At 40.7% G+C, this 25847-nt stretch overlaps 1 protein-coding gene across 1 annotated transcript; it reads left to right on the top strand.

The window, feature by feature from the left end:
- The first annotated feature begins 1094 nt into the window (after nt 1-1094).
- tmem39a (transmembrane protein 39A) lies at nt 1095-25535 on the top strand. The gene is made up of 9 exons (XM_083996991.1): nt 1095-1394; nt 6889-7102; nt 11018-11240; nt 15287-15370; nt 15978-16132; nt 19154-19511; nt 20756-20943; nt 23508-23628; nt 24901-25535. Exons 2-9 carry the CDS (start codon nt 6990-6992, stop codon nt 25141-25143), a joined length of 1485 nt encoding a protein of 494 aa, XP_083853117.1. The 5' UTR covers nt 1095-1394; nt 6889-6989; the 3' UTR covers nt 25144-25535.
- The last annotated feature ends 312 nt before the right edge of the window (nt 25536-25847 follow it).

The following is a 25847-nucleotide window of genomic DNA, read 5'->3' as shown; positions in this document are numbered from 1 at the left end:
GTTATAATCAAACATTTACATGACAAAATTATTTTCTGGTATCAACTGAACTCAACTTTCCAATCCAATCCACTTTATTTATATAGCACATATTCAAAACATAAAAGTTTACCAAAACTGGATGGATGGATGGATAAAAGTTATCAATAGGATCATTAATACAGACATTAATCATGAATATATCCAATATAATTGATAATTGATAAAGAAAATAATATGTTCAAGAATAAACACGGTGCTATAATAATTAATAAAATATGATGATGACGATGATGATGTGATTTCAGACACAATTAGGTCTATATAAAACATTAATTTAAATGAATACTGTTAATAAAGTGATTCACAATACGATCAAATGTATTAATAAAATAGTTGGGCATGAATATATCCAATAACAGAATAATTGATCAAGTAAATATGTTCGTGAACACGTGATACGTTAATAACTGAGGTTTCAGATGATCAATAATACGATCCCTGATCAAATGTATTGATATCTAAAGACACTAATGATAAAATGATGAATGAGTGCAATCAATAATTCATATAATCAATAATGAATGAAGGAACAATAAAGTTACTCACTGATATTTTATTTTATTATTATTTTATTTTATACACATATACATAGGCTACATACAATGAACAGACAATTAACAAATAAACAAACAAATACACATAAGGGGTATTAATATTATATATTATAGGTATTATTAAATCATATAGTTGTTTGTAATATGTTATAATATTCCAAGGTTTTTATAGCTTTTCTGTCTTTCATATTTTGTAAAAATTAGTTTTTTGGGATGACCATTTGCATTTATGGTTGTAATATTTTCCTTGTAAAATAAAAAGATTCAACAAAAAACAATTCCTTTCCCTTACGTTTTTTTTCATCATAGGTGAGAATGATATCTTTACTCATTGATAAAAGTTTGTGTGTGTTTGTGTGTTTGTGTGTGTGTGTGTCGTGTCAAACTGCGACTGTGCAGTCTGCTGGCTTTAAGTCGCGCTCTGATGACGTCCCATGGAGAGGAGGTTCGGGTTTGCCACGTCGGTCTCTGCTGTGCAACGCGTTGGTTCCTCCACACTGTTGCTCCTGCTGCTACTCTGCTGCTGCTGCTCCTCCAGCACCGGGTGGTTGGTCGGTTGAGGTTGAGGTTGAGGAGGGGGGGCAACAATAACAACTTACTTTTTAATAATAAAAACCCCCGTTAAAAACCCTCCAGCGCCGTCGGTTCTCAGCGCGACGCGGCAGCAGAGAAGCCCGGGAGAGAGAAGCTGTGAGGCGGGGAGAGAGAGACAGAGCGGGGGGAGGAATGCTCCGTCTCCAGACCGACTGACTGATGCATCCTGGTCCGGCTCACTCCTCCGTCTGTTACCCATGTCGTGTGAGTTGTTGTTTGTTTTTTAAAGTCTTCATGGTGCTTTGTGTGTTTTATTATTATGGAGCCTCTCCAGCAGTAGCAGCTCCAGCAGCAGCAGCAGCGGCTCAAGGCTCCAGCTGCAGCCGGGCTTCAGGCTCCAACATCTGGGTCTCTTGGGGGCTGAAGTCAGGCTCCAAGTTTCCGCTGTGGAACAAAATGACAGCGCTGCTCTGATGAGAGGAGCTCCAGAGCAAGTCTTAGCAAGTCTGAGAGCACACACACACACACACACACACACACAGTATACACACAGACACACACATAGACACACACATTGACACACACACCTCCTTACAAAGTGTTAGTTAGTTAGTCAGAGCTGAAGTCTGGATGTCTGCACAGCTGCATCATCTCTTCATTTCTCTTTTCAGAAGGAAAAGTTTTTTTTTGTTTTTTTGTTTTTCAGTTTTTTTTCCTCTTCAGATAAAAACAAGAAACGTGTTGCACTTCCACAAAAATTACCCAACAGCGCCCTGCAGCAATCCCTCCGCTCACATTAATGTCTCCAACTCACAGTTCCTGTTTTCACTTTTGACTTTCAGCTGCAGTGTGTGTGTGTGTGTGTCTATGTGTGTGCATGTGAGTGTGTGTGTGTGTGTGTGTGTGTGTGACAACGTCTGTTTCCTGTTGAACATTCACCTTTATTATTGTTTGATATAAGCAGACTGTTGCCGCCTGTTGTTGACTGTTGGGTTTTTATCTCCATCGTGTTTCCTACTGAGCCACATCAGTGTAAAAGCAGAAGAAGAGGAGGATGATGATGAGATTAATCTGAGTTTCGCTTTAGGATACGGATGCAAACTTACTTTTTATTTATTTTATAACATATATTCTTTGCCCACTGAAGAATTATGATGTCAAACAGAAACAGTACCGTTTCACCTCGGTAAGATCATTTTAGAGAGTCACACTGTCATTATGATGACCACGAATTGATAATATTCTGGTGATACATTCCACATCCTGTGTGATAGATTACAATATACACTACAGGCGATAATAGGCTATAAGAAAGCTGATGTTGCAATTCTTAGAAAAACTCTCATCATATGAAGAATGAACAAACAAATACAGTTAATTTTAATGCATCCAGACTCAGAACAGTAGGAGCTGTGCTATATATTTATATTATAATAATGTGTTATTGTGTTTATATTACATTATGTTACATCCTACATCATATTTGATACAAATGTGCAAAAGGAACGTTCAGATAAACGTTAATAAACGGAGATATTATTAGAATTTGTGGCAGAAGGCTCAGATAAAACACAAAACCACCGTCACCACCAACAATTATTGATAAAGTATTGATGCAGCACTTAAATGCATGCATTTTTTACATCTCGAATCATTATAGGTTAATTTTCACTTAAGTGTTTCTAGGGCTGGAAGTAATAGGCTAATTAGTTTCATTTTCATTTTCTGTTAATCTGCTGCTGTTTTTGAAATTCAGATGGAAAAGAACTCCTTAGCTTTAGATTTCATTTATTTGATTTGATTATCTAAATGATGAATCTCTACAATTATACCTCGTTAGTGACGAAGATTGTTAGTTGCATCTTTGAATATGAAGAGTGAACTTTAATTAAATCAGCCGATCGACATTATGTCTAAATAACAGTTTAATAGGTTTGTAGGAAGAGAAAAACAAGAAAATGATGAATGCATCGTCTTCACTAATCAGTTATTTATATCCCTGTGTGTGTGTGTGTGTGTGTGTAATTAATAATAACATAGTTAATGTGGCTTCTTTCCATTCATTTGCATCAGTGTTGTTGTGGTTGAGTTGATGTTGTGCGTTCAACAGCTGCTGTTCCTCATGTGACCAGCTCAATATTTGCTGTTATCAGATCAGCACCTGTTAATTAAACAACTGACGACGTCGTCATCGCTGATCGTTTCACACAGACGCACAATGGAAAGTTGTCGTAGTCGTCGTTGTTGTCGTCGTTACCTCTGTGTAAACTAAACTCCTCCACAGGTGTGTTTGGAAAAAAAATGAGAGACACAATGTGAAAATGTGGGCAGGTGTAGGTCTGTGGTTGTTGTGTTGTGTTGTTGTGTTCAGGAGGACTCTCTAATGTGGCAGCACAAACTGACTCATCCTGGCTGGTTAATGACTTTAAAGAGGAACTGTGTGGGATTTCCACCTTAACTCTGTAGTATGTCCACCTTAACTCTTTAGTATGTCCACCTTAAAGCTTCAGTTGGTAACAATTATTCAGTCATATTTGCTGGAACTGTCACTATATTCTGATAGTTGGACATTAAATGGGTAATTTAGGGCAAAATCCAACTCCTCTGGCTCCACCTACAGCCTGTAATCGTATTTGCCAGAATCCACCGCGACCAACGATTCTCCTCCAATCAGGTAGAGGGAGCAGGAGGAGCGGCCAATCGCAGCTCGTACACGTCGTAGTAAGCTGACGAAAGTGAAAGTAAAGTCCGCGATTTGGTCAGAAATTTCAAGACGATACACCTTCAGCTCCCTCTTTTCACTTCTGTCAACCCCCCTCCCCCTGTGTTGGGTGAGAGAGAGGCGAGATCGTTATGGAGTCTCCGGTTGCTATGGATACGGTACGTCTTCTGTGGGTGCGTTTATGGCTAATTTGCGGAGTTTACTTTCACTTTCGTCAACTTACCAACTGTAGCTTTGACTCTGTAGGATTTCCACCTTAACTCTTTAGTATGTCCACCTTAACTCTTTAGTATTTCCACCTTACCTCTTTAATATTTCCACTTTAACTCTGTAGTATTTCCACCTTAACTCTTTAGTATGTCCACCTTAACTCTGTAGGATTTCCACCTTAACTCTGTAGGATTTCCACCTTAACTCTGTAGGATTTCCACCTTAAAGCCCCAGTATGTAACTTATTTGGCTTTTTATCAGCAAAAATCAAACATGTCTTTCATAAATCCGTATTTGACTGAAGGTGAATCACAGCCTCATACAAATGAAAGCTTTCTGGTTCCTTAGAATGAGTTGTTACAAGTCGTTACAAAGACATAAGTGGGCGACGCACCGAACCGAGGCGGCCATGTTGCATCGTGACCGTAGGTAACCACGGAAACTCAGCGGAGCTGTGGGCTCGGCCTGTTAAAACTGTCACCACTGTGTAGTGTGAGGAAGGACGGAGGCACTGGTGTTGCATTCAGGTGCAGTCAGGCAGACGGCCGTCGGCAAACCAACCGGATGTCATTTTACTCCACCAGAGAAAGACGGTAAAACAGTACCACATCACCATGACAACATGTTGTCACGCCTGTATTGTTTTGCCTCGTGCTGGTCTGTTGTCTGTCTGATGTCTGCCCAATTTCACGTGAATGCAACATCAAGAATACGTTCAGATATGCAACCGCACCGCTAGATGGGGGGAATTCCTACGTATTATACCTTTAACTCTGTAGTATTTCCACCTTAACTCTGTAGTATGTCCACCTTACCTCTTTAATATTTCCACCTTAATTCTGTAGTATTTCTCTTTAGTATTTCCACCTTAACTCTTTAGTAAGTAACATATTTGGAGTCTTTCTTAAAGCTTTTTAACAAAACCTTTGATTTTCTGTTTAAAACCCAAACCAAGTCCAGTCCAGTTCAGTCCAGTGTGACAGACGGAGCAGAAAACCAACAGGGGTTTATTATTTACTTATAATTATGTATTGATTATTTAGATAAATAAAGACAAACCTCCTTTATGACATCACAGATAGTAAAGTGTGTTTCTGTGGGTCTGAGTGTGTCTGTCGTTGTGGTTTCAATCCGCTCCTCTCTGATTGGACGATCACATGACAGCAGGTGTCACGGGCGGAGCTTCACACCTGTGCACTCGTTTCCTGAAGGGAAACCTGGCAGGTCCCTGGGGTGTGTGTGTGTGTGTAGGGGTGTGTGTGTGTGTGTGTGTGTGTAGGGGGGGTGATAGAGGTCATGATGACACATCAAGTCTTTAACCTGCAGTAGGAAACAAGATGGAGTCAAACAGGCGCTGGTTTGTGGGTTTGTTGGTCTGGGCTGCTTCAGCGTCTGTGTGTGTGTGTGTGTGTGTGTTTGTGTGTGTGTGTGTGTGTGTGTGTGTGTGTGTGTGTGTGTGTGTGTGTGTGGCAGCAGATGTCACACCAGATCAATCACACACTCCTCTGACTCATTTAATTAAATATAACTAAACATCTGTTTATCTTTATTTTGGCATCAAATGCAGTGGAAATAAAAATTAAACTAGTCCAGATTTACCTTTTATTTTATTATTCTTAGATTATTGGATCTATTTATAGTTTCTTTTTATTGCCTTTTAATGTTTTAGTAGATCTTTATTGAATGTTTAAAGGGACATTGTGTAACTTCTCCTGTTATCTATTCATGAAAATCGATTATTTGATTAAAAAGTCTGTTTTTCATTAACCAGTAATCCCCCCCATCAACAAAGTGAAGTGTTCCTTTCAGCTCTGAATGAGCCGTTCATATCATTCATATCTCCATGGAGCGGGTAAGCTCGGTGCTGGCTGCCATGTGGTAACGCAGTGAGGAGGAATGGAGCGTTACACTGATGCTGCATTCACCTGCAGTCGGGCAGACGGCCGTCGCCAACAAACCAGATGTCATTTTAGTCACAGAAGTCCAGAGAAAGCCGGTAAAACAATACCACATCGCCATGACAACATATTGTCACGTGTATTGTTTTGCCTCGTGCTGACGGACCACTTGTTTACACAGAGGCTTGTTTATGCCGTTACCTGCAGCGGCTGTCGTCCGTCTGCCGTCTGCCCAATTTCAGGTGAATGCAGCATGAAAAATACGATTGAGTTGCTTGAGATATACAACCACAACACTAGATGGGAGGAATTCCTACACAATGTACCAAAATTTCATTAAATTCAGTTTGGGGAAAGGTTTTTCAGTTGTAGAATATTAAAAAGTTAACTTTATTTACTAATCACTGTTATGGTATAAAATTAGGTGCAAAATATAAATCAATACATGTATATATACTACATTATGAATATTGTTTATTTGACCAGTTTGAATTTAATTTAAATCACATTTTGTTCCTGAATCCACCCGACTGCTGGGATCAGAATAATCCTGTTTTTTTTATCAAAGTTTTCCAGATCCTACTAAAAGGTTTTGAACAACACAAACTGAGGTTTTAATGAAAACCAAAACTGGATTACATGATCTAATCTGATCTCAGAATCCGGTTTTGGTTTTGAAAACGACCCCTTTTAAAGATTTGATCTCATCCATTATACAAAATCCGATCAGATTAGTCTACTTTTGAACAACTGGGCCCTGAGGACAGGTGTGAACAGATGTTTCCAGGTGTTTACAGATGTTTCCAGGTGTTTACAGATGTTTTCAGTGAACTGTGACTGTTCTCAACCTGTTGATGTAAATGTTGATGAGGCCTCAGGTGTTGTGTTGTTTTAACTCTCTCTCTCTGTGTGTGTGTTTGCTCCACAGTGGCCTGTTTGTTCATGGTGCATCACTGAGGGGAAGGGGAGGAGTCCCAGCAGCTGTCGGTCGGTGGGCGTCGCCCGTGGTTGCCAAGGTAACTGGCGACGATGCCGGGAGGCCGCAGGGGCCCCAGCAGACAGCAGCTAAGTCGCTCTGCGCTGCCGTCCCTGCAGACGCTGGTCGGAGGAAACCTGGGCAATGGCACCGGCCTCAGGAACAGGTACACACACACACACACACACACACACACACACACACACAAGATCATGACCTCACCGTCACAGTCTGTCAAAGTTGTATGTGATGTTTAATATTGACACAGTGTCACTTTAATAGTCAAGTCAAGTCAAGAGATCTTTATTGTCCCCGGAGGGTAATTTGTAGTGCAGCCAGCAGCATAAGACAACAATAAAAACCAAAGCACAACAGTGACACAACATACGCTAATAATAAAAAATAGCAATAAAATACATACACAGGACAACAATTAGCAATAGTTAAAGCAGAAGTAAGCGATCCGGTCGTTTTGGCTAATGCTGCGTTCCAGGCAGGCTTTTGAAACCGTAAATTACAGCTTCAAGTCACAACTTACGACTTTGTAGCGTTCCAGGCAACCCACTCGTGTTTCTCCGACCTGTTTTACCTGTGAAAGTCACTATAACGGCCACTCTTAACTTCTGACCCGTGAACTCGTACCAGATCGAACTGGTACCACTTCACAGGTCGGAAAAACACGAGTTACGAGTTGCCTTGAACGCACCATAACGTCTTGTCAGCCGATGGAGTTAGCAGCCCCCGCCCTCGTCATGGATCTATTGGTCCTCGTCCCTACGTCACCACATTCACGCGCATCCCTTGGCTGCACACACAGAGAGGACTGCCCCTTTATGCCGTTCTCTCTCCTCATTGGATAAAGGTTGTAGGATACAAGTTTTCTCCTGGGCTCAGAGCAGAGCAGAGTGACTGACAGACCCGTGTTTCGGTCCAAACACTCTATATAAGTGATTGCTGTCGGAATATATAATTATTTAAGACTTATATTAACACAAAAATATCGCTTACTTCTGCTTTAATAAAATAGATAAAACAGCCAATAAAGTGCAACCATGCCAACCTAGAAGGAACAGGAGTATATTATACTATATAATATTCAATATGAATCATATTCACTGTGGCGTCTGTGGTTTTGAACAACAAGTTGTACAAACGACGACATGATCACAATTAGGACAAAATGAAAGGAACAGAAACAACAATAACAAGTGACTGGGGAGTAGAAAGATAAAATATATTTATATTTAGATGATATTTAATAATGGAAACTGGATTTAAAATGTAGAGTATGGAGGGATTCCTCGAGGTAAAGGACTCCACCTTTAAAGGGATAGTTCACCCAAGATTGAAATTTCACTCATTATCTACTCACCCTCATGTTCACTAAGGGCGTCCTCCGTGGCTTCTCTGAGTTACAGGGGTTCTCGGCGTAGCAGTGCATGTCCATTATAACGGTTGCAAATGGATACCAACTGTCTTCGTAACAAAAAGACACACCAAAAAACATCCAAATACCTCCATGCTGCTCGTATGTAATGTCCGTCTTGTATTGAAGCCCCAACATGAGAAATTGTCCCGAAAAAAATTAAATAAAGTCTATATTTCAAGCTTTGTAGTGGAAGCTTCTCGAAGCTCCTCTTCCCGGTTCGTCAAATTTGGACGAACTGGGAAGAGGAGCTTCGAGCTGCTACTAGCTACTATCCCAGTGTGTAAATAGTAAATATCTTGTCTGATACCTCGGTCAAAGTTCTCTGAGAGCAGAAGTCTCCTGGGTTTCCCGTTCTTTTGCAGGCTGCTGCTTTGTTTCCCCTTTTCACTCTGAAACTGTAGAAAACTAAAATAATACACTGATATTGATTAAAATATTGAAAAAGAGTGTTTCATGTTTAACTTTATGTCTTTTGGAGATCATTTCATCTTCCACTTGATGAACTGTTCACATTACAGTAATATTCTTACTCTTTTCTGAAAGCATGCCTCATGCACTCACACACACCAATGGGCGAAACCCCTCAATTCTTCTGCAAAATGAAACTTTACATTCAAAACAACGTTATTTCTTCTCCAAATGGTATTTTGTTATAAATGACACACAAACCTAGCCTAGAACTCTATCTGCCCCCTAGCAGCAGCAAATCTATCTGCTCCGTAGATCGGTCTAGAAACGAGCCATAGGAACTTTTTGAGTCTCAAACACCGTTTGTGTTGACCAATCACAGCGCTCTATCTGTTTAGAGAGTCGTTGGGTGGGCTTAATAACGCCATGACGACATACATTTTAATTGGCTTGTCGGGCTAACGTCATCCAGCTCTTTGCTCTGATTGGTCGTAGCGCTACCCTATTGGTGCAGAGGCAGTTTGAAAGACAGCCTTCATCCCGCCCCCTGGATTGAGCCGAGGTCTACCGCTCGTTGCCAGACTAGACATATTAATAATAATAATAATAATAATAATAATAATAATAATAATAATAATAATAATAATAATACATTTTATTTGTAAAGCACTTTTCATAAAGTAATCTCAAAGTGCTACAGAAACAGAAATGATGTAGTCTGGCTTGTCAGGCTAACACAAACCATCATATGAAAAGACATTTGTAAGAACCAGTTTAACACTGATGTGCTCAATGTAAAACACAACACTTCTTCTCCAAGACTTTGGCCTTTTTCTGTTCAGTGTTACACTTACAGACAGTGCATACATAAGTTTGTTGTAAAACAATCTGGGCCGTAAAGTAGGCTATACCCCCGCAGCCCCCGCCCCCGCCCGTTAAGCCGGGTTTCCACCGAATCAATGGTCTTTTTTTTTTTTTACACACCGCAACATAGCTTCACGTCATGATAACTTCTGTATTTTGTCTATTCAAAATTCCACAGTCCATAGTTCTCTTCTTTGTTTGATATTTCAAGAGACTTTGTGACCATGGCTTGTTCTGCAGTGTGATCGCCGCCATCTACCCCCCACACCCGCGGGGGGGCCCCGCACGCTTACCTTACGGCGCTGAAAACAATTAAATGTACACGGTGTACAACCCAACCAACACAAAGCTGCACATACAGTGGTCTAACAGAAGAATTTACTGTGTACAGTTACAGTAAAAATCAAACAATGCTGCATCCTCTCTTGTGTTTGTGTCTGGCCACGGCTCCTCATCCACATCCCATCACCATGTTTCCCTTTTTTTGCCGAAGCTCTGATTGCTGATTGTCAAACTGTGTGACAGGTGTTTGCCCATGTGATGAGTCAGTGTTGATTTTTAAACTTGGTACATCATTTGTCCAAAAATATTTGTTACATCATTCAAGCCCGACCCTGAACTTGGAGCCATCAGTTTAAGAAAACAATGATATTTTGATCCTTTGGAAAATGAAAAACAGAAACAATATACAGTACACCTGCATGTCATCTACTGTAGTTAAAAGTAGTTACATAATCGACTGAAATAAATAGGCGAGAGTGAGAGAGAAAAATGAATAAATAAATAAAAGAGAGAAACATCCATATACTCAAAATATACATATGCATATGTGTAAAACAAAGAAAGGGATAGTATTTATGTATGTAACATTAAAAAGACAACAGAAGCAAATAATCATACAAAACCAACATGAATAAAGTTAAATTAAAAGGGTACCGTCTTACTTGGAAGGAGTTTGATTTAAGGAGTTAGTAGTAAATCAGGTCTTGATTCCAAAAATATGATAAATTAATTCCATGTCATGAAAAATGTGGCTTTTTTGTTTGATTGTATATGCGAGTCTTTCCATCGCTAAGCAAAAAGAAAGTTCATTAATCCACATTATCTTCTTCATGAGAATTGAAAAAAAAGTGTGTTTTAGAGCTGCAGTTTGAGTGTAAAGCTGAACTGTGCTTCTAGTTTATCAGAGTTGGTGCATGAGTTAGATGTTGAGGTCATTGTGTCTCAAGTACCAGGATTTGTGCCTAAACAACTGAGATAAACTGTAACAAACATTTGGACCAGGGGGCCCAAACTGTTGCATGACACTATATATACAGTATATATACTATATACATATTTGTGTGTGTCCGAGTGTTAATGTGTGTGTTGGTCCTGCAGGAACAGCACCTCGGTGGGTCTGTCGGCCCCCCCGCTGTCGGCCCTCATCACGCCGGAGCCGGTGCGCCACTCGAGGATCCCCGAGCTGCCGTTGGACAGCGGCCTGCTGTTTGAGCTGCTGCTCTTCCTCTACCTGCTGGTGGCGCTGTTCGTCCAGTACATCAACATCTACAGGACGGTGTGGTGGTATCCCTACAGCCACCCGGCCGCCTCCACCTCGCTGGTGAACACACACACTACACACTACACACACACCGAGCAGTGTTTCTTTACTTTTTAATTAAGAGGTTAAAGGGATAGTTCAACATTGTGGTAAATTGGCCCATTGCCATAACCCCTATAGTCATAGCAGTAGGTTCGTTACCTTTAATTGTTGGTGAAAGCTATTTTTAGAACGGTGGAGCAGAGCCGTGAGCTGCTCAGAGCTACGCTACGGAGGCTCATTATGGGATTTCTTGGTTTCAACTCATCAAACTCATCAAATACACAATCCAACAACTCCACAACGCTCTGGTGGACAAGTTGTGAGCTGCACATTCACCACACTATGAGATAATAACACAACGTTACCAGACAGAGTTGTTTTAGAGGGAAATTCATGCAAAACCACTGATGTGCGTTGCGTTCAGGGACAGTTTTTCATCAACAGTCTCTGAATTTCCCTCTAAAACAACTCTGTGTGGTAACGTTGTGTTATTATCTCATAGCGTGGTGAATGTGCAAGTCACAACTTGTCCACCAGAGCGTTGTGGAGTTGTTGGATTGTGTATTTGATGAGTTTGATTAGGGAAACCTAAGAAATCCCATTAGCCTCCGTAGCGTAGCTCTGAGCAGCTCACAGCTCTGCTCCGCCGTTCTAAAAACAGCTTGCACCGACAATTAAAGGTAACGAACCTACTGCTATGACTATAGGGATTATGGCAATGGGCCAATTTTCCAAAATGTTGAACTACCCCTTTAAATCAATTCTTTTTCTTAATAATTAGGATTTATACAAGTAAAAACAGAGTGAAATTGGCCTCCATTAATCCTGCAGAGTGAATTCTCTGAAGCTTCTGGGTTTTTTCTCCGAGTCACTGCTGCTGAGTCAGAATCAGTCGCTGTATTATTTTTTCACTTTCAGTTTTCTTTTTACTTAGTATTGGAAACAGGCGCGTGTTGTCGTGCTGTTTTACTATAAACCACAGAGAGAGAACAGCGACTGTGGGAAAATACTTGACTCCAAGCTGGGGGGCTGTTGCTCTGGAGATTTTATTTATTTATCGATTTTTCTTTTGTTTAAGATTCAAGAAATGTCTTTGCAGCAACAGACTGTGAAAGTTTTTGCAGCTTTTTGATCATTGAGCTCTTGAAAGTGTAAAAGAAATGTTTCTTCTACTTACATTTTATAACGTAAGAGTTTTATATATAGTGCTGATGTGGTTGAAGGCGTCGCTCTGTAACCGACTGTGTCCTCTCTTCATATCAAAACCATCAAAACCGCTTCTGCGCATGCACTAACATATTTTGTGTTTCCTTTTTTCCCACCAAGCTCTGCGCTGCGGACGTGCACGAAAAAACAACCACATCACTGAACTTCCCTCTGTAAAGTAAATTGAACAGCTATAGACCGATCGGTTTATTGCAAAACCTTTATTTATTGATCTATAGGTGGTGATTTGTGTGCACTCAGAGCCAACATTTATCTCCTAAAAAGAATTAAAGGGATAGTTCACCCAAAATTAAAATTTCATTTCATTTCTCATTATCTCCTCCCCCTCATGTGGACTAAGTGTTGGGAGAAGTTTCAGAGTCCTCCGTGGCTTCTCTGAGTTACAGCGGGGCTCCGTGCAGCACTGCATGTCCATATGACGGTTGAGAACGGAGCTCACTTTTCTTCGTCCAAAAAGACACACCAAAAAACATCCAAATACCTCCATGCTGCTCGTCTGTAATGTCCCTCTTGTATTGAAGCCCCGACATGAGAAATTGTTCCGCCGGTCAGTGCAAATCACAAGAGATTTGCACTGACACAGGAAGAGCAGTGAACTGAGACACTGGGAGCTTCCGCTACAAACAAGCTTAAAACATAGACTTATTTAATTTTTTTCGGAACAGTTTCTCATGTCGGGGCTTCAATACAAGAGGGACATTACAGACGAGCAGCATGGAGGTATTTGGATGCTTTCTGGTGTGTCTTTTTGGACAAAGAAAAGTGAGGCCCATTCACAACCGTCATATGGACATGCAGTGCTGCACGGAGCCCCGCTGTAACTCAGAGAAGCCACGGAGGACTCTGAAACTTCTCCCAGCCCTTAGTCCACATGAGGGGGAGTAGATAATGAGTGAAATTTAAATTTTGGGTGAACTATCCCTTTAAACCAGGCAGCGGTAAACCTCTAAAGACCTGCAGGTATAAGTTAACCTGCTCTGTCTTACCCCGGGGTGACGACGCAGACCGGGCAGCAGCCTCTGTGGTGCCGTGCTACGGTCTCCCACAAGCGTCGTCTTCCAAACAGGCGTCATGTGGATAAACTCACCGCATGTTGTCAAGTCAAGCCATTTGTGCATACACATGTAGAAACTTCTGTGCGGTTGTCAGGTGGAGAGACACAAGGACATACAAAACACAAGGAAAAACACTTTAAAAAGGTTCGAGCTTGAGATTAAGAAGAAGGACAAGGACATAACATTCTCTAAGAGGACCAGATATCTACATCTGTATATAAATAAAAGTGTAGAAATAAAAGTAGATGTAAAAAGTGCAAAGTGCTACTGAGGGAGGTGCGTGTTGTGTTGCCATGTGCCCGGGTTATTTTGTGTTTGCTAAGAGTCTGACTGTAGAAGCTATAGAAAAAGCGTGATGTGTGTGTGATGATGCTGTCTGGTTGTTTGTGTCTGAAGTCGTATGTGCAGTGTTTGTGTTTGAGCAGGGAGTGAGCTGCGTGTTGTGTGTCTTTGACGATCCTCTCTGCTCGCTTCTGAGTTGGAGTTCATGGATGGAAGTTCAGTCTCTATAATCTTCCTGTTGGTCATCTAAACGGTTCCTCACTCGCATGAAAAAATATTAAAACCTAATAAAGTGAAGAATAGCAGCAGTGCTACAGCGGGTACATCACTTTGTCTGCACACGTCACCAAAGGTTACGGGTGTTAATTGTGTTAATTCGCGCTAAATGTTTCAATCGCCAAAATGACCGCGTTCACTTTGACAGCACTAGTTTATTTGTATTTATTGTATTATATTTGTCTCGTGGTCACGTTGAGGAGTTCTTGTTCTTGTTCTTGTTCTGGTGTTTTCATCATCACATGTTGTGTAACACGGGGTCTTGAAAAGTATTGAAAGCTGATAAATCAATTTTGGGAAAATTAAGACTCTTAAAAAGTATTAAAAAGTCTTTTTACGACTTTATAAAGTCTTAAATTTTGAAGGTATTTTTTTCTGAATTAGCTGTCCAAGAGTTTGAGTTCTAAAAAAACATTGTTAAAGTGTCTGAATTTATTTGTTTTATTAAAAAACAAAGATGAACCGGTACATGTTTTTTTTTTCTTCTAAACCTTGCCTTTGATTTATTATCCCAGCCTATTTTGAATTCTGTTGTATCATAGTGGTTTATCACAAACTAAAACCGTTAAAGCTGTACAGAAAAGAAAATTGAATTTGAGCCCACTCTGGGTCATAAAATTAGTGTAATAACTCATCTTTCAGACGTTGTAGGCCAAACTTTGTGCAAAATTCTATTTTTGAGTAAATCCGGGATGGAAGTGTGTATTTTTTTTTTCCCCATTGGATAATGCAGGCGCACGGATTATACGTCAGCCTGTACACGATTCACCAGCCACTGATATTGGATCTGTCATTCAAACGTCTGAGACACGCACACACACACGGAGCTCGGTCTCGCCCCAAGCTTTGAATATCCCGCCCGCTCGATAACGACCAATCAAATTCGTTTTCCTTACTCGGGTAAACTCGTGTTGCAGCTCGTGACAACTCTGCGCGACAAACAGGACAAACGGCCATTTCTGTACACCTTTAAGTTAAAAGTGTCACTGATGTAAATGGTTACAGCTTGAAGAAGGTCTATTGAGAAGGTCTTGAAAAAGTCTTAACAAGTTATTAAAATTAACTTGAAGATTCCTGTACAGTATACACCCTGCTGGTTGTCATCATCACGTGTTGTGTAACGTGTGTTTTACGTCCAGCAGGAAGATGCAGAGTTCAAAAGTTAAAAAGCTTTTCATGTAAAACTGAATGTGAACTTTTCTCTGTGTGTGTTTCCTCGTGCAGAACTTCCACCTGATGGACTACCACCTGGCCATCTTCATCACCGTCATGTTGGCCCGCAGGCTGGTGTGGACCATCGTGTCAGAGGTAAACACACACACACACACACCCACCCTTTTTTTTTTTTTTTATCTTTATTTAAGTGTTCAAAGTGTACAAAAAGTGTCAAACACTGACACATAACACAACACGAGAGCTGTTTCATATTCAGAAAGACAATGAATAAAATAAATAAATACAGCAAGGATCTCATTCAAATAAATAGAAAATGAAGAAAATTAAACAAACAAAACAAAACAAAAATGTGAAAATTGTCATACAGTAGGTGTGTAATAATCACTGTTAACAAATTCCATTAAATGTCAGGAAGTACAATAAATATCTTTTCATAGTTTTCTAAAAAAGTTGTGTTCTTTTTATTTTTAACTAAGGCGAGGGATTTATAGAGAGAATTGAATTCAATTAAAAAATGAGAAAAGGTTGGTTTGGAGGCTGCAAACTTTTGCTTATGAATAAAGTATTTACCAAATAAAATGAAAAAATTAACTAAATACTGAAGACACCTGTTCTTCTTATTTTCATAATAACATATAACATCTTTAACACACACACACACACACACCTGTATCCTGTTACCTGTACCTGTGTTATCTGACCTGGTGATGTAACGGTCTCTCTGGTCTCTGTGGTCCAGGTGTCTCAGAGCGGCGGCGGCTCGCTGCTCCGCTACGTGGTTCTGATCGCGGCGCGGCTCTGCCTGCTCACCATGTGTGGATGGGTTCTGTGCTGGACGCTGGTCAACCTCTGCAAGAACCACTCGGTGCTCAACCTGCTCTTCCTGGGATACCCGTGAGTCTCAGTCTTTTTTATTTATCATGCACATTGTTCACCAAGGTGCTTTAATAAATACAATAAATAAATACAATCTTAATATAAAAACACACCAGATAAAAGTAATAAAGGCAAGGCATCTGTATTTATATAGTGCATTTCATACCAAGGCAACTCAATGTGCTTTACATAAAGACAAAACATTAAAAAAAGAAGCATAAAACAGAATAAAAACAAACAAAACACTAAAACAGAGTTAAAAGCAAGAGCAAATAAAAGTAAAATAAAAGAAAATAGATAAAGTTTTAAGTTCTCAGCTATAAGCACGTGAAAAGAGATATGTTTTTAACCGTGACTTAAAGGGATAGTTCACCCTAGAATGATATTTCGCTCATTATCTACTCACCCTCATGTTGACTAAGGGCTGGAAGAATTGTCAGAGTCCACCGTCCCTTCTCTGAGTTACAGGGGGTCTTGGCGTAGCAGGGCATTTCAATGCAACGGTTGCAAAGGGACACCAGAGCTCTTCGTAAAAAAACACACACAAAAAAACATCCAAATACCTCCATGATGCTCGTATGTAATGTCCGTCTTGTGCTGAAGCCCCAAATTGCGTAATTGTCCCGAAAAAAAATTAAATAAGTCTATATTTTAAGCTTGTTTGTAGCGGAAGCTTCTCGTCTTCTTCTTCTTCTCCTATTCCTGGTCCGTCCAAATATCGTGTGATTTGCGCCGGCGTCATTGCGGTTACTGCGAATCACGCGATATTTGGACGGACCAGGAAGAGGAGAAGAAGAAGAAGACGAGAAGCTTCCGCTACAAACAAGCTTAAAATATAGACTTATTTAATTTTTTTCGGGACAATTACGCAATTTGGGGCTTCAGCACAAGACGGACATTACATACGAGCATCATGGAGGTATTTGGATGTTTTTTTGTGTGTGTTTTTTTACGAAGAGCTCCGGTGTCCCTTTGCAACCGTTGCATTGAAATTCACTGCTACGCCGAGACCCCCTGTAACTCAGAGAAGGGACGGTGGACTCTGATAATTCTTCCAGCCCTTAGTCAACATGAGGGTGAGTAGATAATGAGCGAAATATCATTCTAGGGTGAACTATCCCTTTAAAAGTGCTGACAGTTGGGGCTGATCTCAGGTCTGCTGGTAGTTTGTTCCATTTGTGTGCAGCATAACAGCTAAATGCTGCTTCACCATGTCTGGTCTGAACTCTGAGCTCCACTATCTGACCTGAGTCAGTAGATCTCAGAGCTCTACTGGGTTTATACTCTACTAACATGTCATTCATGTATTCTGGACCTAAACCATTCAGTGATTTGTAAACCAGTAGCAGAACTTTAAAATCTATTCTGTAGCTGACTGGGAGCCAATGTAAGGTCTGAAGAACTGGGGTGATGTGATCTGAATAAAACGAGTGGACAACAATAAGAACATGAAAGTTAAAGAGAGTTAAAGCCAAAGGAATAAAGTGCATTTTTAAAGGACAGTTCCGGGCAAATTCAACTCGGGGCTGTATTTTCCTAACATTTTAGGTCTAAAAGAAGGAATCTGAAGATGTTCAGTTTAATGTCTCCTGTTTTGCGGTAGTTGTGTCTGTCCCCGCATCGCCACGGCAGCAACGATGAATGGGAGCGGATTGAAGTTCTGCTGCTTAGGCTGTTTCCATCCCTCAAAGCCACAGACAGCGTCAGATGGAGACTCAAACATGCACCCAGTTTTACAAACATGTCGGCTTGCTTGAAGTAAATAAACTTCTCAAGTCCGATTAGATGCCAAAATTTAATTTTGAGCACAGCTCCATTAATCTGTGCATGTAAACGTACTGAGTGAGATTTTAACCTGGTGGCCGGTTGAAATCCAGCTCTCCACCTCATGTGCAAAATCATTGTCCAACACAGAAACAACAGTTGTTGCAGGACCTGAGGCAATCAGAGTTGAAAAATTATGAAAAGCTTTTATTTCATGATGGCCATTCAGATTAAAAACCACAGGCCTGTTTAGTTCAGTTTAATACAGGACGGTGTACAATACCATTAATCAATTGTAAAGCAACGAAAAGATGGTTGCACCAGATTTAGCATCAACCGCTAATTTCCATCTGTGGTAGTCCCAACATAAAATTCACAAATACAGATTACAGTAAAACACTGGAGGAGCTTGGAACATAGCAGGTGAACACATGGACATGGACCGCATAGCTGTGACCAGCAGGGGGCGCCAAAGACCAACTCACTTTTTAAAGCATTTTAAAAATGAATGATTGCTCATCATCTCCTCTTCATGCTGCCATCATTCAGTTCAGTTCAGTATAATTATTGTGTTCAAGTCTTTAATAATTTTAGACAAGTCTTAAATTTTCTTATGCCCACCATGGGCGAGCATTTCACTCGCATTTGTATGGAGCCATTTCCCTGACATTAAAAGTTGGCATTGAAAACAGAATTTGGCATTGTAATAACAATTTTTGGCATAATAAAAGTTGTATTGACTCTGAAACAAGTATTGGCATTGAAAAATGTTGGAACACAGCTACCTGTTGGTTGCCAGTGAATTAAATAAATAATATGTTCCATAAACATTTTTAATTTCGCTCCCCAATTTCTTTTTGTGTCCCCAAATAGTTCACTTTAGGCGTGCTCCTTGGGGAAAATGTTATGGTAGAGCCCTCCTCGCTACCGCAAATGCTCAATAAAATGCTCCTGCGACGCTTCATTGTGCTTTATTGAATGTATTTTCAACTACAAACAAGCCTAACATGCAACTTATATATTGCAATCAATTTTTAATTTTGTGACTCCACATTTCTTTTGTACGTTTTTTATTTGTCATGATACAGTAGGTCTTAAATTTCATCCATAATGGTCTTAAAAAGGTCTTAAAAAGTCTTAAATTTGAGCTGGTGAAACCTGCAGAGACCCTGAATATTAGTTCTTATTTGAGGTTTTTTTTAAAAACACCTAATTCATTCAAAACTAAAAGCATCTGCTCTGTTCTTGTGTCCTCTTCCCCCCTTCCCCTCTCAGATTCGGCGTGTACGTCCCGCTCTGCTGTTTCCATCAGGAAGGAGGGAAGAGCCAATCGGTGGCGTCGGACTGCGACTACCCGGCCGAGCACCAGCAGACGGAGCTGGCGGAGACGCCGTTCTTCAGGCCGCGCGACTTCCTCTTCCTGCTGAGAGAAAACCTCCGAGAGCAGTTCTCCAGCCCGCCGCACATGCCCACACACACCTGCCCGCCGCACACACACTCACACACACCGGAGCTGATCCGCGCCGAGGTGGAGGAGCTGAAGAGCGACTTCAACCGCCGCATCAAGGAGGTTCTGTTCAACTCGCTGTTCAGCGCTTATTACGTCGCCTTCCTGCCGCTCTGCTTCGTCAAGGTGGGTGTCCACCAGTCTGACCTTATAGTATTTATTTAGACGGGCAATATGCAATATCCTTTTTGTGGACTAACGTTTCTATATGCTTTTATACTTATATCTCATGTGATGTTTATGTTTTGTATTTATTCTGTTTTATGTGTGTTGTGTGGTACCACAGCGGAGCAGCAACGCGAATTTCGTTGAATTCTTTTTTTCAATGACAATAAAGGCAATCTAATCTAATCTAATCTAATCTAATCTAATTTAGACGGGACAGTGCATATTAATGAACACTACACCGGACTTGGCACAGCTGCTAGATTTCATCCGTAGTCCCCAAACAATAAAACAATTGATATAAAAAGTCCATAAAAACAGACAGAGGACCGATACATAACAAAATAAGTAGATTTACATGATTGCAGCAGGATTGGACATGATTTGTTAAGTTATAAAAACATACAATTACACACGCTCAGACTAGATATGATTACTTTACCCAGACTGAACATGGTTACATTATTGCATCCTGCTGTTGTCCTGGGTCAAGGAAGGAAGAACGAAAGTAAGGAAGAAAGGAAGGAAAAAGGGAAAGAAAGAAGGAAGGAAGGAAGGACATGGGATGAAAGATAGATGGAGAGAGGGAACAGATTGGGTCGAAAAAGAAGGAAGAAGTAAGGACGAAGGGGAAGATGTGAGGAGAGAAGGAAGGGGAAAAGGAAGGAAAGATAGAAGGAGGGAGGGAACAGATTGGGTCAGTTGGGTCAAAAAGGAAGGAAGAAGAAGTAAGGACGAAGGGAGGGAAGGAAGGAAGGAAGGAAGGAAGGGAGGGAAAAAGGATTGTGGAAAGAAGGAAGGGAAAGATGGAGGGAGGGAACAGATTTGTTCAAGGAAGGAAGGGGAAAGGGAAGGAAAGAAAGATGGAGGAAGGGAACAGATCAGGTCAACTGGATCAAAAGAGGAAGGAAGGAAGGACGAAGGGAAGGAAAGAAGCAAGGGAAAAAGGATTGTGGAAAGAAGGAAGGGAGAAAGGATGGAGGAAGTGAACAGGTTGGGACAACAGGAGGGTTAAACATGATTACAGGTGCTCACAAGTTTGTTTGTCTAATATCCAGTCTGTAAGTTGTGCTTTAAAAGTCCTAAAGGTCAGACTCTCTAATATTAATGTGTAGCTTGTTCCGTTAAAAGCATCTTTGGATTGACAACACGTTGTAGTGTGATGATGTAGTGATGTAGTGTTTTCATGTGTCATTTCCCCACAGAGCACCCAGTACTACGACATGCGCTGGTCCTGCGAGCATCTGATCATGGTGTGGATCAACGCCTTTGTGATGCTGATGAGTCAGCTGCTTCCTCCCAGCTACTGCGACCTGCTGCACCGCTCGGCCGCGCACCTCGGCCGCTGGCAGAAGCTGGAGCACGGCTCCTACAGCAACGCACCGCAGCACGTGTGAGTGTGAGACCAGAGCCTTTACACACAGCTAAGGGATGTCACCATTATCGATTTCACAATTAATTGTGATATTAAAGCCCCAGTGTGTAACTTATTTGACTTTTTATTAGCAAAAATCAAACATGTCTTTCATAAATCCGTATTTCACTGAAGTGGAATCACAGCTGCATACAAATGAAAGCTTTCTGGTACCTTAGAATGAGTTGTTACAAGTCGTTACAAATACATAAGTGGGCGACTAGGGATGTCACAATTACTCGATTACAAACTGAAGAAATATGTGACACAACTCCGTATTTTAAAAGAAAATATAAATATAATATATACACACACAGAGCAGAGGAAACGGGCCCTTGAATGGCTGGTCCAGACCCCTAGATTTAAAATATGAGATTTGTTTTTGCTCCCCACTAGACCAGTTGAGTTCAGTTTCATACACTCCAGCCATTCTTGCCTTGTTGCCTTACAATTAAGCTATAGGACCCTCAGTCAATACTCAATGTGCTTTTTTTTAAAATCTGAAACAAATGTTCCCTTCATGTTCTTCTCAGAGTACACCAGAATGCTTCAATGTTTTAAAATCACATTAAATTTTTTTTCTGGGGGGGAATGACCATTGTTGTGAGGTCAGACACACCTGGATTAATCAATTTGTCTGTATGTAATAATGAAGCTGGCTTGAGCTCAGGAAGTAGTGGAGCTGTGCATAAAGCCCATTGTCATTAGATCTATTTTTTGACATTTTTTTTTTTTTTTTTTTACACATAGTTTTCATACATTTCATGCATATATTGATGTTTTAGAGGTCTTGTAATGTCATGGAAAGTTGTTGCCAAGTCATGGGAAAGTCATGGAAATTTGTTGGTTAAAGCAGATATCAGTGGAATGTTTTTGTTAATATAAGTCCTAAATAGTCCTATTTTCCGTCAGCAATCACTTACATGAAGTATTTCAGCCTAAACACGAGTCTCTCCGTCACTCTGCTCTGCTGTAACCCGAGGAGAAAATTTTCCTTGTGGGATACAAGTGTTATCCAATGAGGAGAGAGAACGGCATGAAGGGCTGTGTGTGCAGCCAAGGGATGCGCGTGAATGTGGTGACGTAGCACGAGGACCAATTGATGCCTGACAAGGGCGGGGGCTGCTAACTCATGGTGCGTTCAAAGAAACTCGTACTTTGTGTTTTTCCTTCCTGTGAAGTCATACCAGTTCGATCTGGTACGAGTTCACGGGTCGGAAGTTACGAGTGGCCGTTATAGGGAACTTTCACAGACAACAGGATGGTAAAAACACGAGCTACGGGTTACCTGGAACGCTACCAAGTCGTAGTTGTGACTTGAAGCTGTAACTTACGGTTTCAAAAGCCTGCCTTGAACGCAGCATTAGCCGAAACGGCCGTGAAGCTGATATCTGCTTTAAAATGTGTATGAACCCTGTGTACATCACCAAGCACAATGCCAAAAAGTAGTTTGCTAAATTGCCTATAATGTGTAGGCTATGCGTCGGATCCACTGCACCCCGCTCCTTGGAAAAAAGTTCAGGCTCAGGATTTTTTTTTAACTTTAAGCCCTGTAAAGCGCTACGGTTCATTGGAATTTAAACATAAAATAAACGAACCAAAATAATAGATATGTTTTATATGTGGCCACATAAAATAAGTTAAATGATTAAAACGATTTAAATCAATTTAACATCTGGTATAGATGACAATTGATGACTTAAATATTTTAAACAATTCTCCTGGGGGATTAATGATTGGTCCTATATAAATAGATAACTTGAATATACAAATACAAATAGGGAGTCATATAATTAGTAATATAATTATATTTTGACAGTTAACATAAGTCATAACAGCCCCAACAAAGCTCAACTTGGTGTTGGAAATGTATTTTCTCTTTTCTCATTCACCGACACCTTATACACTGCAAAAACTCAAAATCTTTCCAAGAATATTTCTCTTATTTCTTGTCAAAATGTCTCATTTCTAGTCAAAACTAAACTCTTTTCACTTAAAATAAGACTCATTACCTAAAAATTAACTTGTTTTGAGATCATTTTCATTTATTTCAAACTAATTTTCACTTGAAATAAGTAGAAAAATCTGCCAGTGAAAGCAAGATTTTTCTGCTTGTAATAAGAAAGAAAAACTTGCTCCACTATCAGATTTTTCTACTTATTTCAAGTGAAAATCTGCTTGAAAGAAGTAAAAAGTGTCTAAAAACAAGCTGCTTTTAATGTGATGAGTCTTATTTTAGGTATAATGAGATTTGTTTTGACTAGAAATGACATTTTGACTAGAAATGAGACAAATATTCTTGGTAAGATTTTGAGTTTTTGCAGTGTAGAATTAAAGAAATAAAGGAAACTTTTACACCTACAAGGAGTGTTCATGTGATTTTACACATTCATAGTGTTGTGAAATCAATTAACGCATAATAGTCGTGAATATCGTAATATTGCGATAAATAAAATCTGTAATCGTGACATCCCTACACGCAGCATGTTGACGTCCTGTTGGTGTGTAACTGTGTGTGTGTGTGTGTGCTGTGTGTGTTGCAGGTGGTCAGAAAGCACTATTTGGCCTCAGGGTGTGTTGGTACGACACAGTCGAAGTCTGTACAAGGCGGTCGGACCGTACAACGTCGCTCTGCCCTCGGACGTTTCCCATGCAAGGTTTTATGTGAGTATCTGTATCTTTTGTGTTGCTGTTTTTATAAAGAACCGTAAACTCAAACAGAAGCCGGTTCCCTGGATACAGGTCTAGTAAATAAGAGACGGGTCGAGTTCTGGTGAATGTTCAAAACGGCAAAACGTCTTTTAAAGAGGGGAAGCTCATTTTAGACCTTCATCATAAAATGTGTTTATTGATTGAAACTTACAAGAATCCACAACGGGACTGAACTCCAGTCATCTGCTGCCGCCGCATGTTCCCAGATCACTGTCAATCAGAAAAGAGATTCAGCCTTTAGTCAGATCCTCCAATCATCATGCAGAAGAAGCTCAGGGTCCAGGCCCCGCCCACGCTGACCACAGTGCAGCATTTATCCAATGATCATCTAGTTTCACTACAGTGGAAGAAAAAAACGTGAACGTAGGAGACGAACAATTCTGAACAAACTCGTATCAGAGTTCTAAAGCATTTCTAGTCAATGAAATGAAGGAAAAAAGGATGTGGCACACTCGTAGCCTCAGATGCAGAAACATTTATTAATAAAGTTATGTTAAAAAAACAGGAGATATTAAGAAGAAAATCTGCAGATTCATTCTGTTAGAGCTGAAATATTAGAAACTAGAGCCACAGGTTGGATTTACCCAGAATCGTCCTTTAACTTCTAAATAAATGCGGCTCTTTCCTTGTGTTTGGTCGGCTGAAGTGGCCCCAAAGTGTTTTTGGTAAATTCCCTTTAGAAGTAATATTCTTACTCTTTAAAACACTTGATTTGGGAGTATTTTCTCATCTTTACTGAGCAAAAGGTTTGTGTGAAATAAATGAACATTCAGTCATTTTCTACACCGCTCATCCTGCACAAGGGTCACGGGTGAGTTGGTGCCTCTCTCAGCTGACTTCGGCCGAGAGGCGGGGTTCATCCGCAGGTCGCCAGTCTATCGCAGTGCCGACCTAAATATATAGACGGACAACCATTCACACCCTCATTCACACCTGCAGTATGGGCAATTTAGAGTCGCCAGTTAACCTAACCTGCATGTCTTTGGACTGTGGGAGGAAGCCGGAGAAAACCCACACATGCACGGGGAGAACATGCAATAAATGAACAATATACAATATATATCTAATATGCTGGTTGAGTTGGAGCAGATAAAAGCCTCGGCTTCTGTTGGAGAGTTTACGGTATTCACCAGATTAATGGTTGATAAATAAATAACAACCCTTCCTGTCTATCAGATCTTTTCCTGACTTTCTTTATATATATATTTTTATTTTTTCTTCCAGTTCCTGTTTCACAAGCCATTGCGGATCCTGAACCTGCTGATCTGGATCGAGTCGAGTGTGGTTCTGTACCAGTTATACTCTCTGCTGCGCTCCGAGCGCTGGAACCACACTCTGTCTCTGGGCCTTATTCTCTTCTGCAACTACTATGTCCTTTTCAAACTGCTGCGGGATCGCATCGTGCTGGGCAAAGCCTACTCCTACCCGCTGTCCACCGGCAGCAGCCTGGGGCTCAAATCGCAGTAAAAAGCAAAAAAGGCTCCACGACGCGGTCGGCGAGGAGAGGAGAGCGAAGGGACAGACTGTGAACTCATAATTGTGTTTTGATACGGTTCTATTTTTAATGCAATGTTTGTATATATATACCTATTTAAAAGAATATTTTTATTTTGTATACTATTTCGAGTTACGCCGGGCATTACCACACTGACAACATTAGCAGCATGTCGTGTTATGTTGTTGCTAGGCGTCAGGGAAGTTAGGGAACGCCAGGAGGTGACTTTCACCAAAGATATTTTAAGTGCAGGCGGCCAATCACAGCGCAGAGTTTCAGCAGTTCAACCAGATGATGAGGATGATGATGATGATGATGATGTGTGACTCAGAGCAGTGGACGGAGTCGAGCCCCGACATCCTGATTGGCCCCAAAAAAAGAATCTGCTTCGACCTCGAGGCGTCTGAAAACCTTCAAACCTTTAATCTGGAAACGAGCCGCTGCAGCGATTTAAAAAGAAGATTAGGAATATTTGAACATTTTGGAAGATGCACGAAGCAAAGTTCATCTGCTGCTTCTCCTGAACAGACACAGAAGATAGTCTTAAAGGGATAGTTCAACATTTTGGCAAATTGGTCCGTTGCCATCCCTATAGTCATAGCAGTAGGTTCGTTACCTTTAATTGTCGGTGCAAGCTATTTTTTAGAGCGGCGGAGCAGAGCCGTGAGCTGCTCAG

The sequence above is a fragment of the Trachurus trachurus genome (assembly GCF_905171665.1).
Source record: "Trachurus trachurus genome assembly, chromosome: 3".
NCBI lineage: Eukaryota > Metazoa > Chordata > Actinopteri > Carangiformes > Carangidae > Trachurus > Trachurus trachurus.
This window is presented reverse-complemented; position numbering and strand designations above follow the sequence as displayed.